The sequence below is a fragment of the Pristiophorus japonicus genome, chromosome 13, assembly GCF_044704955.1.
Source record: "Pristiophorus japonicus isolate sPriJap1 chromosome 13, sPriJap1.hap1, whole genome shotgun sequence".
Taxonomy (NCBI): domain Eukaryota; kingdom Metazoa; phylum Chordata; class Chondrichthyes; family Pristiophoridae; genus Pristiophorus; species Pristiophorus japonicus.
Window position 1 is genome coordinate 186,126,165 of NC_091989.1, and position 17,232 is coordinate 186,143,396.

A 17,232-nucleotide genomic window follows, 5' to 3' on the forward strand; every position below is an offset into this window, starting at 1 on the left:
GGTACAGGATGGGTTAGATACAGAGTAAAGCTCCCTCTACACTGTCCCATCAAACACTCCCAGGGCAGGTACAGCATGGGTTAGATACAGAGTAAAGCTCCCTCTACACTGTCCCATCAAACACTCCCAGGGCAGGTACAGCACGGGGTTAGATATAGAGTAAAGCTCCCTCTGCACTGTCCCATCAAACACTCCCAGGGCAGGTACTGCACGGGTTAGATACAGAGTAAAGCTCCCTCTACACTGTCCCATCAAACACTCCCAGGGCAGGTACTGCATGGGTTAGATACAGAGTAAAGCTCCCTCTACACTGTCCCATCAAACACTCCCAGGGCAGGTACTGCACGGGTTAGATACAGAGTAAAGCTCCCCTCTACACTGTCCCATCAGCACTCCCAGGGCAGGTACAGCACGGGGTTAGATACAGAGTAAAGCTTCCTCTACACTGTCCCATCAAACACTCCTAGGGCAGGTACTGCACGGGTTAGATACAGAGTAAAGCTCCCTCTACACTGTCCCATGAAACACTCCCAGGACAGGCACAGCACGGGGTTAGATACAGAGTAAAGCTCCCCTCTACACTGTCCCATGAAACACTCCCAGGACAGGCACAGGATGGGTTAGATACAGAGTAAAGCTCCCTCTACACTGTCCCATCAAACACTCCCAGGGCAGGTACAGCACGGGTTAGATACAGAGTAAAGCTCCCTCTACACTGTCCCATCAAACACTCCCAGGGCAGGTACAGCACGGATTAGATACAGAGTAAAGCTCCCTCTACACTGTCTCATCAAACACTCCCAGGGCAGGTACTGCACGGGTTAGATACAGAGTAAAGCTCCCCTCTACACTGTCCCATGAAACACTCCCAGGACAGGCACAGCACGGGGTTAGATACAGAGTAAAGCTCCCCTCTACACTGTCCCATGAAACACTCCCAGGACAGGCACAGCACGGGGTTAGATACAGAGTAAAGCTCCCTCTACACTGTCTCATCAAACACTCCCAGGGCAGGCACAGCATGAGGTTAGATATAGAGTAAAGCTCCCTCTACACTCCCAGTAAAGTGTGAGTTAGGACGTGGGCAGCAGAGTTTTGCATGAGTTTAAGTTTCCGAATGGTGTAAGATCTGAGGCTGGTGGGAAGAGCATTGGAATAGTCGAGTCTAGAACGAACAAGGAGGGTTTCAGCGGGAGATGAGTTGAGGCGGGGGAGGATATGGGCAATATTGTGCAGGTGGAAATAGGCGGTCTTGGTGATCGGTGGATATGTGATCAGAATCTTATCACAAGATTGGGAACAGTCTGGTTCAGCTTCAGACAGTTGCAGGGAGAGGGATCGAGTCAGTGACTAGGGAACGGAGATTGTGGCGGGGACCGAAAACAATGGCTTTGGTCTTGCCAATATTTAGTTAAGGAAATTTCTGCTCAACCAGTACTGGTGTCAAACAAACATCATGGCAAATCACAGGCTGTGGATGGGTCGAGAGAGTAAGAATGGGTGTGGTAATAATAAATGAGTGTAATATCGAATGAATAGACTATCAAATGAGCATAGTGATAAGTAGAATGAGTAGAGTGATGAACAAGTAGAGATATGAATGAGCAGAGTAATAAAAGAGTATCGTCACAAACATATTTGATGGAGTAGATACAGAGAGAGTGTTTCCACTTGTGGGGAAGAGCATAACTAGAGGCCATCAATAGAAGACAGTCGCAGGGAATTCAGAAGAAACTTCTTTACGAAGGGAATGGTGAGAATGTGGAACTCGCTACCACAGGGAGTGTTTAAGGCGAATAGTATAGAGCCATTTAAGCGGAGGCTAGTCAAGCATGTGATGGGGAAGGGAATAGAGGGTTATGCTGATAGAGTTAGATGAGGAAAGACAGGAAGAGGCTTGAGTGGAGCATAAATGTCGGCATGGACTGGTTGGGCCGAATGGCCTGTTTCTGTGCGGTATAGCACATGTAATCCTATGTAATATAGTAACAAATGTGTAATGAATGTGTATGATAATGAACAAGTACAGATATGAATGAATGGAGTAATGAGCGAGTTTGCACTGTAAACCTGTAGTAATGAAGTTGGTACATACCCACACTGCACATCTCTGGGACTGTAGCATGGTGAGGTCCATTCAAGAATTCAGGAGGGTTGTCATTAATATCCTGGACTTTCACAATGAACTGGGAGGGGGGCTCCAGAGGTTTGTTCGTTAGCCGGTCGACAGCTTGTGCCATCAAAGTGTACTGAGCGCGTTCCTCCCGGTCCAGCGTTTTGGTGGCGTGGATGTTCCCTGTTTTCTCATCAATAACAAAAATAGTCCCCGCCCCCTCGCCCGAGAGGATGTACCGGATCCTCCCTCCTCCGCTGTCCAGGTCCGTGTGGAGCTACAATTGCAAATAGACACCCGCGATATTACTGATCACAGCACAGCTCAATCCAGGTTATTCCCTATAGAGTCACCCGCGGTATTACTGAGCATCATCATCATAGGCGGTCCCTCGAAACGAGGATGACTTGCTTCCACGCAAAAAAAGATGAGTTCACAGGTGTTTCAATGAAGGACCCGAACTACATCCTGAAGGGTGGAAGATGCCTGCGCGTGGATTTTTTTAACGTGTGGTGACCGTTGCACACCAGCCACCACACGGGCTTGACAGAGCGAGGTCTTGGTCCAGTGGCAAAGATTAACCAAGACGACTGGAGACCAGTTCTGCTGCACGGACCTAGTGCGCACATATATCACAGTGTGGGCTGGCTCGTGCTGCCCCTGGGCTCCTGGGCCCCTGAACTCACACCTCCCCTGGGCCCCGATCACGTCCCTCCACAGTCTCTCGCCGCTCCTGCTGTGTCTGCCCACGCTCCAATCACCGACCTGGACCTTGATGACATCACTCTTCGCTGCCGTCGCCCTCCTGCACCAGCTCGCGCTGCTCCCTGAAATAGTATGTCTCCACGCTGCTCCCGAGGTCTCCACGCTGCTCCTTTTATAGAAACATAGAAACATAGAAAATAGGTGCAGGAGTAGGCCATTCAGCCCTTCGAGCCTGCACCGCCATTCAATAAGATCATGGCTGATCATTCCCTCAGTACCCCTTTCCTGCTTTCTCTCCATACACCTTGATCCCCTTAACCGTAAGGGCCATATCTAACTCCCTCTTGAATATATCCAATGAACTGGCATCAAGAACTTCTGCGGCAGGGAATTCCACAGGTCAACAACTCTCTGAGTGAAGAAGTTTCTCCTCATCTCAGTCCTAAATGGCCTACCCCTTATCCTAAGACTATGTCCCCTGGTTCTGGACTTCCCCAACATCGAGAACATTCTTCCCGCATCTAACCTGTCCAGTCCCGTCAGAATCTTATACGTTTCTATGAGATCCCCTCTCATCCTTCTAAACTCCAGTGAATAAAGGCCCAGTTGATCCAGTCTCTCCTCATATATCAGTCCAGCCATCCCTGGAATCAGTCTGGTGAACCTTCGCTGCACTCCCTCAATAGCAAGAACGTCCTTCCTCAGGCTAGGGGACTAAAACTGAACACAATATTCCAGGTGAGGCCTCACCAAGGCTCTGTACAATTGCAGTAAGACCTCCCTGCTCCTATATTCAAATCCCCTAGCTATGAAGGCCAACATACCATTTGCCTTCTTTACTGCCTGATATACCTGCGTGCCCACTTTCAGTGACTGATGAACCATGACACCCTGGTCTCGTTGCACCTCCCCGTTTTCTAGTCTGCCGCCATTCAAATAATATTCTGCCTTCGTGTTTTTGCCCCCAAAATGGATAACCTCACATTTATCCACATTATACTGCATTTGCCATGTATTTGCCCGCTCACCTAATCTGTCCAAGTCACCCTGCAGCCTCTTAGCGTCCCCTTCACAGCTCACACCGCCGCCCAGTTTAGTGTCATCCGCAAACTTGGAGATATTACACTCTATTCCTTCACCCAAATCATTAATGTATATTGTAAAGAGCTGGGGTCCCAGCACTGAGCCCTGCGGCACACCACTAGTCACTCCCTGCCATTCTGAAAAGGACCCGTTTATCCTGACTCTCTGCTTCCTGTCTGCCAACCAGTTCTCTATCCACGTCAGTACATTACCCCCAATACCATGCGCTTTGATTTTGTACACCAATCTCTTGTGCGGGACGTTGTCAAAAGCCTTTTGAAAGTCCAAATACACCACATCCACTGGTTCTCCCTTGTCCATTCTACGAGCTACATCCTCAAAAAATTCCAGAAGATTCGTCAAGCATGATTTCCCTTTCATAAATCCATGCTGACTCGGTCCGATCCTGTCACTGCTTTCCAATTGGGCTGCTATTTCATCCTTAATGATTGATTCCAATATTTTCCCCACTACTGATGTCAGGCTAACCGGTCTATAATTACCCGCTTTCTCTCTCCCTCCTTTTTTAAAAAGTGGCGTTACATTAGCTACCCACCAGTCCATAGGAACTGATCCAGAGTCGATAGATTGTTGGAAAATGATCACCAATGCATCCACTATTTCTAGGGCCACTTCCTTAAGTACTCTTGGAAGCAGACTATCAGGACTCGGGGATTTATCGGCTTTTAATCCCATCAATTTCCCTAACACAATTTCCCGCCTAATAAGGATATCTTTCAGTTCCTCATTCTCACTAGACCCACTGTCCCCTAGTACATTCGGAAGGTTATTTGTATCTTCCTTTGTGAAGACAGAACCAAAGTATTGGTTCAATTGGTCTGCCATTTCTTTATTCCCCATTATAAATTCACCTGAAGCCGACTGCCCCGGATTTATGGCCCCGACCTGCCGCTGGTGTTCTCACGCACGCATCAATCCAGCCAGGTCATTCCCCATAGAAAGAGTCACGCGTGGTATTACTGATCACAGCATGGCTCAATCCAGCCAGATGATTCCCCTTGTAGAGAGAGAGTCTCAAACCTCTTTTAAAGAATGATTCTCACCATCAAACCCCCTTTGTAGAGGGAATCTCGCCATCAATAACCCTTTAGAGAGTCTCATACCCTAATTATCAAAATTATTGGTGAAGCTTAAGTATGGGTGCCCCATGTATAGAGCTCAAGACTCACTGGACCCTGAAGGCTCCAGGGAGGACACAGATTGACAATAGTCCGATCGGCATCAATCTGTTGGTCGCTGAGCTCCTGCTGTTCAGCTTCGCCAGCTGTCAGCGTGCATCGGGAAATCGTGCTCACCAAGGATACCGGCGACCATCTTTAAGCAAATAAGTCCCCATATTTGGATGGGGTAAATTTCCCAACATGACTCTGGGGGCAGGGGCAGGGCAGGGGAAGCGGAGTGAGGTAAGGAACATGGGGGTGAAACCCCCCCAATGCGAGGAGCAAATCAGAACATTTACCATCTTATATTTGTCCAGATCTGTCGGATTTTTTCCAACAAATGTTTATGAGATTTGGGGGGAAAAATTGGCCAGCCTTGTGAATGTTTTTTCGCCAATACTTCGCTTTTTTTTGGCGGTAAAAGGTACTCACCTAAATTGGCCAAAGTTAACGAAAGGCGGTTTTGAAAAGTGGATCGGCCACGTGCAACGCCCCCAAAAAAAACACACCGCTTAAAATTGGCCGTTCGGGGAACCCGTACTCAGGGTGAAAAAACACCACCTGAGAAAAGCCTACACTGAAGCCCCAGAAACAGGTAGGTATGAAGACCAACAAAAAAGGTAAGTTGAAGTTTTTATTTCTTAATTCTTTTTCAACGATTCATTAGTTAAGTGTGTAGTGAATGTTTTCTGATTGGTTATTTTTTTATTTTTGCCATTTTTGTTTGTGTTTTCTCCCCCTCCCAGGGCCTGTATTTTTGGCGGTGATCGGCCTTGGGCTAAAGTTGGTGAGGACCACAGTTTCCACCTCGTGCAACGCCGATTTTTATCGACAGGCACATTTTTTTGCCAATTTTCCACCATTAAAAAATGGTGACGTTTTTAAATGGTATTTTTTCCGAAAAATGACGGGAAAAAAAACAATAGTGCCAAAAACGGAATTTCTAGCCTTATAAGTGGTAATTAATTGGGTTTTTTGCCTCTCCCAGGAGATCATATGGTTTTGGGTGGGGTGGAGAGTGTATATAGTAATGCATAAGGTCTCACAATTGTGTGGGACAGGCTTGATGGACCAGAGGGCCTTTTCCTGTCCATCATTGTCCGTTTATTCCAGCAACACGGAGGAGGGCCGTGGCCCAAGTACTATTGATTGACCCAAGGTTGAGAGGAGATTTGATCAAAATCATGAGGGGTCTGGACAGAGTAGATAGAGAGAAACTGTTCCCATTGGCGGAAGGGTCAAGAACTAGAGGACACAGGTTTAAGGTGATTGGCAAAAGAACCAAAGGCGATGTAAGAAAAAGCCTTTTTACGCAGCGAGTGATTAGGATCTGGAATGCACGGCCTGAAGGGGTGGTGGAGGCAGACTCAATCATGGCTTTCAAAAGGGAATTGGATAAGTACCAGTGCAACGTCCAAAATCCGGAGTTCCGGAGTTCACGGGCCGATCCATGGCGGGGTCATCCGGAAACCGGAAAATGTTCCGCAATCCGGACTCTCCCACCTCGGCGGCCCGACCCCCGGCTGCCCGACCTCGCCTTGGCCCGACCTCCCCCCGCCTCAGCCCAACCTCCCGGCTCGATCCGAGCTCGCCTGGCCTTCCCATGCTGCAGCCCGACCTCCGTCCGCCCGACCTGCATCGACCCGCCCGCCCTCCCCCGGCCTCGGCCCGACCTCTGGCCACCCGACCGACCTCCCCAGCTTCAGCCCAACCTCCGTCCGCCCGACCTCCATCGACCCGCCCGACCTCCCCCGGCATCAGCCCAACCTCTGGCCACCCGACCGATCTCCCCCAGCCTCGGCCCGACCTCTGGTCACCTGACCGACCTCCCCCAGCCTCGGCCCGACCTCTGGTCACCTGACCGACCTCCCCCAGCCTCGGCCCGACCTCTGGTCACCTGACCGACCTCCCCCAGCCTCGGCCTGACCTCTGGTCACCTGACCGACCTCCCCCAGCCTTGGCCCGACCTCTGGTCACCTGACCGACCTCCCCCAGCCTCGGCCCGACCTCTGGTCACCTGACCGACCTCCCCCAGCCTCGGTCTGACCTCTGGTCACCTGACCAACCTCCCCCCGGCATCGGCCCAACTTCTGGCCACCCGACCGACCTCCCCCAGCCTCGGCCCGACCTCTGGTCACCCGATCAACCTCCCCTGGCCTCGTCCCGACCTCTGCCCACCCGATTTCCAGCGGCCCGACCGATCCCCACCACCCCTCCGGCGTCCCAACCGATCTCCCCTACCTACCTACGGCCTGGGCAAAGACGTTCCGAAACCCGGAACGGCCTCGGTCCCGAGATTTCCGGATTTCGGACGTCACACCTGTACCAGAAAGAAAATAAATTGCAGGGTTACAGGGAAAGGGCGGGGGAGTGGGTCTAGCTGAAGTACTCTTGCAGAGAGCCGGCATGAGCTCGATGGGCCGAATGGCCTCCTTCCATGCTGTAACCATTCTGTGATTCTATGATACTATTAGGCTCTAGGGTCAGATGGCTATTCCTTGGCAGTTCCTTTCACTGGCTTTGACACTGATAAACATGAGAAAGATTTCCCACAGTAATTTTCAGTTCTTTTGACTGGTGACTCGTTGAAAGAAGTAGAGCTTGAAGCTAGTAGTTTGCCAACCAATGTGTGCAATAGTTAAGTTAAATAAAACTAATTCTGAATGATAGTACATTAAAACAAAAACACAGACTAGGCTTGTATTCCCAGAAGAATCGAAGATTAAGGGGTGATCTAATTGAGGTGTTTAAGATGATTAAAGAATTTGATCGGGTAGATAGAGTGAAACTATTTCCTCTGGTGGGAGAGTCCAGAACAAGGGGGAAATAACCATAACATTAGAGCCAGGCTGCTCAGGGGTGATGTCAGGAAGCACTTCCTCACACACAGGGGAGTGGGAATCAGGAACGCTTTCCCTCCAAAAACTGTTGAGGCTGGGGGTCAATTGAAACTCAAAACTGAGATTTGTATGGTATTAAGGGATACGGAGCCAAGGCGGGCAAAAGGTGTTACGATACAGATCAGCCCGATCTAATTGAATGGCGGAACAGGCTCGAGGGGCTGCATGGCCTCCTCCTGTTACTATGTTACACACCAATCCCACTCTCTCTCGGACTGCGGGCACTGGTAATGGAGGATGGCTGCACCAGAGCCACTGGGAGTGGAGTAAATGCGGGCTGGTGCTTGGGGTAGGGGATCCCTCATCGGTACACGGCCAGAGGGGTGGTCCACACCCTGGGGGTTCTGCCTGTCTTTCATCCGCCACATTCCCCGGGCCACAGGAGACAGCTCCTCCTTGTCACACTTTCCGTGCTCCCCTCCTCCTCTGCTATTCTGCTGTGACCATTTACACCTCCTCTCAACCCACCTTTTGTTTCTAAACTTGTCCCTTTATCATCTCATTTTGTATCCACCATCATCCCTTGTGTCATTTTGGTGATTTGATTGAGGTTTTAAGGATTGTGAAAGGAATTGATAGGGTAGATGGATAGAAACATGTTCCACTGGTGGTGGAGTCTCAGACAAGGGGACATTAAAATCAGAACCAGGCCATACAGGGAAGAAGACAAAAAATTTCATTCACTTTCCATTCAATTTTCATCTTCACATGGTCCATCTCCGACTCTTGCCTTCCCTTACTCGATTTCTCTGTCTCCATTTCTGGATATAGACATAGAAACAATGGAACATAGAAAATAGGTGCAGGAGTAGGCCATTCAGCCCTTCGAGCCTGCACCACCATTCAATAAGATCATGGCTGATCATTCACCTCAGTACCCATTTCCTGCTTTCTCTCCATATCCCTTGATCCCATTAGCCGTAAGGGCCACATCTAACTCTCTCTTGAATATATCTAGCAAACTGGCATCAACTACTCTCTGCAGTAGAGAATTCCACAGGTTCACAATTCTCTGAGTGAAGAAGTTTCTCCTCATCTCAGTCCTAAATGGCTTACCCCTTATCCTTAGACTGTGACCCCTGGTTCTGGACTTCCCCAACATCGGGAACATTCTTCCTGCATCTAACCTGTCCAGTGCCGTCAGAATTTTATATGTTTCTATGAGATCCCCTCTCATTCTTCTCAGGCCCAATCAATCCAGTCTCTCCTCATATGTCAGTCCTGCCATCCCGGGAATCAGTCTTGTGAACCTTCGCTGCACTCCCTCAATAGCAAGAACGTCCTTCCTCAGATTAGGAGACCAAAACTGTACACAATATTCCAGGTGAGGCCTCACCAAGGCCCTGTACAACTGCAGTAAGACCTCCCTGCTCCTATACTCAAATCCTCTCGCTATGAAGGCCAACATACCATTTGCCGCCTTCACCTCCTGCTGTACCTGCATGCCAACTTTCAATGACTGATGTACCATGACACCCAGGTCTCGTTGCACCTCCCCTTTTCCTAATCTGCCGCCATTCAGATAATATTCTGCCTTCATGTTTTTGCCACCGAAGTGGATAACCTCACATTTATCTACATTATACTGCATCTGCCATGCATTTGCCCACTCACCTAACCTGTCCAAGTCACCCTGCAGCCTCTTAGCATCCTCCTCACAGCTCACACTGCCACCCAGCTTAGTGTCATCTGCAAACTTGGAGATATTCCTTCATCTAAATCATTGATGTATATTGTAAATAGCTGGGGTCCCAGCACTGAACCCTGCGGCACTCCACATGTCACTGCCTGCCATTCTGAAAAGGACCCGTTTATCCCAACTCTCTGCTTCCTGTCTGCCAACCAGTTCTCTAGCCATGTCAATGCCATGTGCTTTAATTTTGCACACCAATCTCTTGTTTAACTATTGACAAACATTGACTATTAGCCCACTGACTCCCACAGCTACTGGACTACACTTCCTCCCACTCCACATCCTGTAAGGACTCCATTCCATTCTCCCAGTTTCTCCGTCTCCGTCACATCTGCTCTGACGACGTCACCTTTCACGCTAGTGCCTCTACATGTCTTCCTTTTTCCTCAACCAAGGATTGCCCTCCGCCGTGGTTAACATGGCCCTCAACCGTGTCCGTTCTATTGCCTGCACCTCTGCTCTCACCCCTTCCCCTCCCGCTCAGAACCATGACAGGGTTCCCCTTGTCCTCACCTTTCACCCCACCAGCCTTCACATTCAACGGATCATCCTCCGCCATTTCTGCCACCTCCAGTGTGATCCCACCACCAATCACATCTTCCTTTCCCCTCCCCTCCCAGCATTCCGAAGGGACCGCTCCATCCGCGACACCCTGGTCCACTCAGCATTCATCCCCAGCATCCGCTCCCCTTCCCACGGAACCTTCCCGTGCAAGCACAGGAGATGCAACACCTGCCCTTTTACCTCCTCCCTTCCCACTGTCCAGGGCCCCAAACACTCCTTCCAGGTGAAACAGTGATTTACTTGCACCTCTTTCAATTCAGTATACTGTATTCGCTGCTCACGATGTGGTCTCCTCTACATTGGGAAGACCAAGCGTAGATTGGGTGACCGCTTTGCGGTGCACCTATGCTCAATCCATAAACATGACCCTGAGCTTCCGGTCGCCTGTCACTTTAATGACCCGCTCCGCTCCCACTCTGACCTCTCTGTCTTCGGCCTCCTGCACTGTTCCAACGATATTCAACGTAAGCTCGAGGAACAGTACCTCATCTTTCGTTTAGGCACTTTACAGCCTTCTGGACTCAACATCGAGTTCAACAATTTCAGACCATAACCTCTGCCATTATTTATCACACGGCAGCTGTTGGTGATTCTGCCATTCCCATTGACACCCTCTCTAGACTCATCTTTTGTTTCTTTACTTGCCCCATTACCACCTCCTTTTCCCCCGCACCATCCGTCATCTTTTTGTCTCTCAAATCTCTCCTGCCTTCCACTCTATCACAGACCTTCCCTTTTGATCTTTCTTCCCCTCCCCCTTCTCCTGCCTCTGCACTTGCTTACAAGCCTGTTACATCCCTAACTTTTCCCAGTTCTGACAAAGGATCATCAACCTGAAACGTTAACTCTTGTTTCTCTCTCTCCACAGATGCTGCCCGACCCGCTGAATGTTTCCCAACATTTTATGTTTTTATTTCAAATCTCCCCACCCCAGCCACCGCAATACATTTTCTTTGCTTTTCGATTTCATTTAAAAAGGGGCCTGGGTTTTTCCATGGCATTGTGCGAGGTTTTGAGCAAAGTCCAGAGAGAAGGGAGTCTTACCCTGCCCACAAGCACAGGATCCGGGCCTGTGTACTCCTCGATCACAAAGAACTGATTCCACACCCAGCCTCGCTTGGATCGGTGAAGCACTTGACCTTTGACACCCAGGCCGTGCCGCAGCCGAGGGGAGGCCCGGGAGCCAGTGGAGTTTCTTGCCAGGGCCGAGTGGCTCCAATAGACAACGCTCAGGCAGGCCAGGAAAAATGGCAAATAAAAGTTTCGCCTCATCTCGTCGCCGATTAGTTTTTCTGTTTTTATTTTTGTTTTTTTGGGTCGGTCTCCGTTGCCGATTGGGACACTTGGAGATCCAATAAGCAGCCAAATAGCCCTAACTCTGAGCTGAGCACGGAACTAACTGTCAGTGTTCCTTCATCGAGGTGCCTTGCCGCTTGCTCAGTGGTTCATTACCAGTCCGCAGGCCAGTACTTCACAACTTTATTACCTACAAGATCACAAAAAGAGAAATCAGATTGTTAGTCCTTCCCTGCAGGAGGAGCCGTTAATCTCCCACTCGGCACATGAACTGAGATACAGTCCAAACCTTTTTCCTTATTACTACAAACAACAACAACAACTTTTATTTATATAGCGCCTTTAACGTAGTAAATCGTCCCAAGGCGCTTCGCAGCAGTGTTGTAAGACAAAAACATATAAATTTGACACCGAGCCACATAAGAAGAAATTACGACAGATGACCAAAAGCTTGGTTAAAGAGGTAGGTTTTGAGGAGTGTCTTAAAGGAGGAAATAGAGGTAGAGAGGCGGAGAGGTTTAGGGAGGGAGTTCCAGAGCTTCAGGGCCCAGGCAAAATACTGCAGATGCTGGGGATCTGAAATAAAAACAGAAACTGCTGGAAATACTCAGCGGGTCAGGCAGCATCTGTGGAGAGAGAAACCGAGTTAACGTTTCATGTCGGAGACCCTTAGTCAGAACTTTTCCTTATTACTGCCTTCCTCCCTGTTACGTCAGCCATGGCTCAGTGGACAGAGACTTGAATGCAAAAATCTAGGCTGACACTTCCAGTGCAATGCTGCGGGAGTGCTGCACTGTCGGAGGTGTTGTCTTTCGGATGAGATGTTAAACCGAGGCCCTGTCTGCTCTCTCACGTGGACGTAAAAGATCCCACGGCACTATTTTGAAGAAGAGTGGAGGAGTTATCCCTGGTGTCCTGGGGCCTATATTTATCCCTCAATCAACATAACAACAACAGATTATCTGGTCATTCTCACATTGCTGTTTGTGGGAACTTGCTGTGCGCAAATTGGCTGCCGTGTTTCCCACATTACAGCAGTGACTACGCTTTAAAAAATACTGCATTGTCTGTAAAGTGCTCTGGGATGTCCAGTGGTTGTAAAAGGCGCTATATAAATCCAAGTTTTTCCTGACAAGTTCAGGCCACAAATAAAAAAAAACCACAGGGCTACAATATCAAGGTTGAATGTTATCAGGGGCTGAATTTTTTGCTCTTTGAATAAGGGTGAGGCTATAGGCGCTCACTGTTATTATGGAGTAAATCAGACGGCAACTTCCGATGTCCGCATATGCGCAGTTAAACGTGGAGATCAGGAAGTTGCTGTCTGAGTTGCCACAAGCTTCACTATACCAGTACCTTGCCGAGAGACTCAGCATTGAACCACTTGCAATCAGTATTACCGATTAGATACCCACTAAACACAGCAGAGAAAGTTCGGGCTGTTCCATTCAAGTATAAGTACATTTTTAACGGCGTGTTAAGTCTTAATGTCTGCCAAATGACCTCTCTGGCCCGGAAAATTAACTTTTTACAAATATGTAGTCTCATTCCATCAGATTTTAATTGTTGTTGGAGATTTTTTTAAATAGTTATTTATTTTTGTCGCTTTTATCTCCATCATCCCATCTTTCTTTCACTCTCTTTAATTGCTTTGTACATGATTTGACATTTAATTAAATATCCTTTTGGGGCTGCAGACCGTACCATCTACAACTTGCACTGAGCAACTCGTCAAGGCTTCTTCGGCAGCACCTCCCAGGTCTGCGACCTCTACCACCAAGAAGGACAGGGCAGCAGGCGCATGGGAATACCACCACCTCCACGTTCCCCTCCAAGTCACACACCATCCTGACTTGGAAATATATCGCCGTTCCTTCATCGTCGCTGGGTCAAAATCCTGGAACTCCCTCCCTAACAGCACTGTGGGAGCACCTTCACCACACGGACTGCAGCGGTTCAAGAAGGCAGCTCACCACGACCTTCTCAAGGGCAATGAGGAATGGGCAATAAATGCCAGCCATACAAGCGATGCCTACATCCCAGGAATGAATAAAAATAAAAAATTTTAAATCCTATCTCACACTCCCTGGTTCAGACTCTGTATGGCTCAGTAAGGATTCTTCAATCTGATTGGATATAGAGACTCACCGTTGCTTTTCATGTTCACACAGATCCCAGATTCCCTGGAGAGGGTGCCAAGAATACTCTAAACACCGCACGTTCCAGTGTAACAGCCCACAAAAAGTTTGTGGGCAAGTGTACATGCAATGAACAGCGAGCACCATTCATTCGATGCAGATCGCAAAATCTGGGCCAATAGTCAACTGGCTTCTGCACATCACAAGCACACAGTCACAGAAGAGACATCCAGGACTGCTGGCTTTGCAATCTCACTATCAATTTACCTGTAAAATCCTTGGGATGTGATTCATTTCACAACCTCAAGTCATCAAAGAAAGTGCTTTCCTTTATATGTGCGGAATTGATTTGGACAGTGAGATAAATGAATTGGGTGCCACTGATTTAAAGAGTGTACATCCCTCTATTTCTCCAGTCTACAGAGATTCTCTGGGCTAACGTCAATAAATAAATAAATAAGCAATTTCCATCAAACAGCTTCACATAAATACAGCCAAACAACCTCAGTTTTCCCAGTATTGCAGAGTGCCATGGGATCTTCAAAGTCCACCTGAGAGAGCAGGCGGGGCCACGGTTTAACGTCTCATTCGAAAGACGACACCTCCAACAGTGCGGCACTCCCTCAGCACTGCACTGGAATGTCAGCTCTGATTGTTAAATGATATCCCTCTATCTCTGTAACCTCCTCCAGCCCTACAAGCATTTGAGAGCTCCAATTCGGGCTTCTTACGCATCCCCAATTATAATTGCTCCCTCTACACTGTCCCATCAAACACTCCCAGGGCAGATACAGTGCGGTTTAGATACAAAGTAAAGCTCCTTCTACGCTGTCCCATCAAATGCTCCTAAGGCAGGTACAGTATGGGTTTGGTACTGTATAATGAGACAGGATTAATAAATGATCTCCTAGTAAAGGATCCTCTCGGAATGAGTGACCATAGCATGGTTGAATTTCAAATTCAGTTGGAGAGTGAGAAAGTTAGATCTCAAACCGTGTCTTAAGCTTAAATAAAGGTATGAAGTCAGAGTTGGCTAAAGTGGACTGGGAAAATAGATTAAAGTGTGGAACGTTTGATGAGCAGTGGCAGACATTTAAGGAGATATTTCATAACTCGCAACAAAAATATATTCCAATGAGAAGGAAAGACTGTAAGAGAAGGGATAACCATCCATGGCTAGCTAAGGAAATAAAGGATGGTATCAAATTGAAAACAAAGGCATACAATGTGGCCAAGACTAGTGGGAGGCCAGAGGATTGGGAAACTTTTAAAAGCCAACAAAGAATGACTAAAAAATAATAAAGAGAGGGAAGATAGATTATGAAAGCAAACTAGCACAAAATACAAAAACAGATAGTAAGAATTTTTACAGGTACATAAAGGAAAAGAATGGCTAAAGTAAATGTTGGTCCCCTAGAGGATGAGACTGGGGAATTAGTAATGGGGAACAGGGAAATGGCAGAGACTTTGAACAAATATTTTGTATTGGTCTTTACGGTAGAAGACACTATAAACATTTCAATAGTGGATAATCAAGGGGCTATAGGGAGGGTGGAACTAAATACAATCACTATCACTAAAGAAGTAGTACTTGGTAAAATAATGGGACTAAAGGTGGACAAGTCCCCTGGACCTGATGGTTTACATCCTAGGGTCTTAAGAGAAATGGCTGCAGAGATAGTGGATGCAATGGTTATAATCTACCAAAATTCCCTGGATTCTGGGGAGGTCCCAGCAGATTGGAAAACCGCAAATGTAATGCCCCTATTTAAAAAAGGAGACAGACAGAAAGCAAGAAACTATAGACCAGTTAGCCTAACATCTGTGGTTGGGAAAATGCTGGAGTCCATTATTAAGGAAGCAGTAGCAGGACATTTTGAAAAGCATGATTCAATCAAGCAGAGTCAACATGATTTTATGAAAGGGAAATCATGTTTGACAAATTTGTTGGAGTTCTTTGAGGATGTAACGAGCAGGACAGATAAGGGGGAACCAGTGGATGTGATGTATTTGGATTTCCAGAAGGCATTCGATAAGATGCCACATAAAAGGTTACTGAACAGGTTAAAAGTTTACGGGGTTGGGGTAATATATTAGCCTGGATAAAGGATTGGCTAACTAATGGAAAACAGAGTCAGGATAAATGGATCATTTTCCGGTTGGAAAACAGTAACTAGTGGGTTGACACAGGGATCGATGCTGTGGCCTCAACTATTTACAACCTATATTAATGACTTGGATGAGGGGACCGAGTGTAATGTAGCCAAGTTTGCTGATGATACAAAGTTGGATGGTAGAGCAAATTGCGAGGAGGACACAAGAAATCTGCAAAGGGATATAGACAGGCTAAGTGAGTGGGCAAACATTTGGCAGATGGAGTATAAAGTGAGAAACTGTGAGGTTATCCACTTTGGCAGAAAAAATAGAAAAGCGAATTATAATTTAAATAGAGAAAAATTGCAAAGTGCTGCAGTACAGAAGGACCTGGGGATCCTTGTGCATGAAACACAAAAAGTTAGTATGCAGGCACAGCAAGTAATCAGGAAGGCAAATGGAATGTTGGCCTTTATTGCAAGGGGGATGGAGTATAAAAGCACAGAAGTCCTGCTACAACTGTACAGGGTATTGGTGAGGCACTTTTTCCACACAAAGGGTAGTGGAAATCTGGAAAACTGTGGATGCTGGGCATGAATTCGCGCTTTCATGAATGAGATTGATAGATTTTTGTAAGGTATTAACAGTATGGAGCCAAGGTGGGTAAATGTAGTTCAGGTGCAAATGAGCCATGATCTAACTGAATAGTGGAACAGGCTCAAGGGGCTGATTGACCTCCTCCTGTTCCTGTGTTCCCCTACATACAGGTAAATGTTCTGACTTTTTTTTCCATTTTTCATTGATTATGACCACCTGGGTGAGCTATTACATTATTTATTCATTCGCGGGATGTGGGCGTCGCCGGCAAGGTCGGCACTTCCCTAATTCCTAATTACCCTCGAGAAGATGGTGGTCAGCTGCCTTCTTGAATACAACTGAGTGGCTCGCTGGGCCATTTCAAAGGGGCAGTTAAGAGTCAATCATATTGCTGTGGGTCTGGAGTCACATATAGGGGTTCGGAGAACAGGGCAAAATGAAAGATCTCACTCCAACTCGGAGAGTTCCAAGATTAAAACAACATCAAACCAATCAAGTGCCAATAGAAAGCTGCTTAATTGAAGGTTTTGCAGGAATTTTTTGTAATCTACTGAGGATATTGAGCACGATATACCACACAAAAACAATTCCAATCACACACCATCTCGGGAAAATGTTTAGTCTGTTTATAGATGAAATGCACGCTTGTCTAAATTATACATTCAGAAACTCTTATTAACTACCGGCTGTATTTATATTTAAGCCTCATTTCATTTTATTCCATTCCTAAAATAACAATGGCCCTTCATTCTTTCCTTGACCCTCTTCAAGGTTTTATTTTTCCAGCTTCTCCAGCGCCCTAGCTCCCCTGCCCCCGGCATGTCTCTCGATTCCTGTTCTGCAACCGTTAAGAACAACGTTCTTTGGT

The 17,232-nt window shown here is 47.4% G+C and overlaps 1 protein-coding gene across 4 annotated transcripts in view; it reads right to left on the reverse strand.

The window, feature by feature from the left end:
• Positions 1-17,232, reverse strand: part of LOC139278368 (cadherin-11-like) — a 134,690-nt gene that overhangs the window by 95,458 nt on the left and 22,000 nt on the right. For 2 of the 4 annotated variants that reach the window (XM_070897043.1, XM_070897042.1), the window contains exons 1-2: positions 11,284-11,511; positions 2,096-2,390 (exon numbers count right to left, since the gene is read on the reverse strand). In XM_070897043.1, the coding sequence (XP_070753144.1) occupies positions 2,096-2,390; positions 11,284-11,511 (523 nt within the window). Of the gene's footprint in view, positions 1-2,095; positions 2,391-11,283; positions 11,512-17,232 lie in introns of those variants that run through there. The other 2 variants (XM_070897041.1, XM_070897040.1) reach the window with 2 other exon arrangements.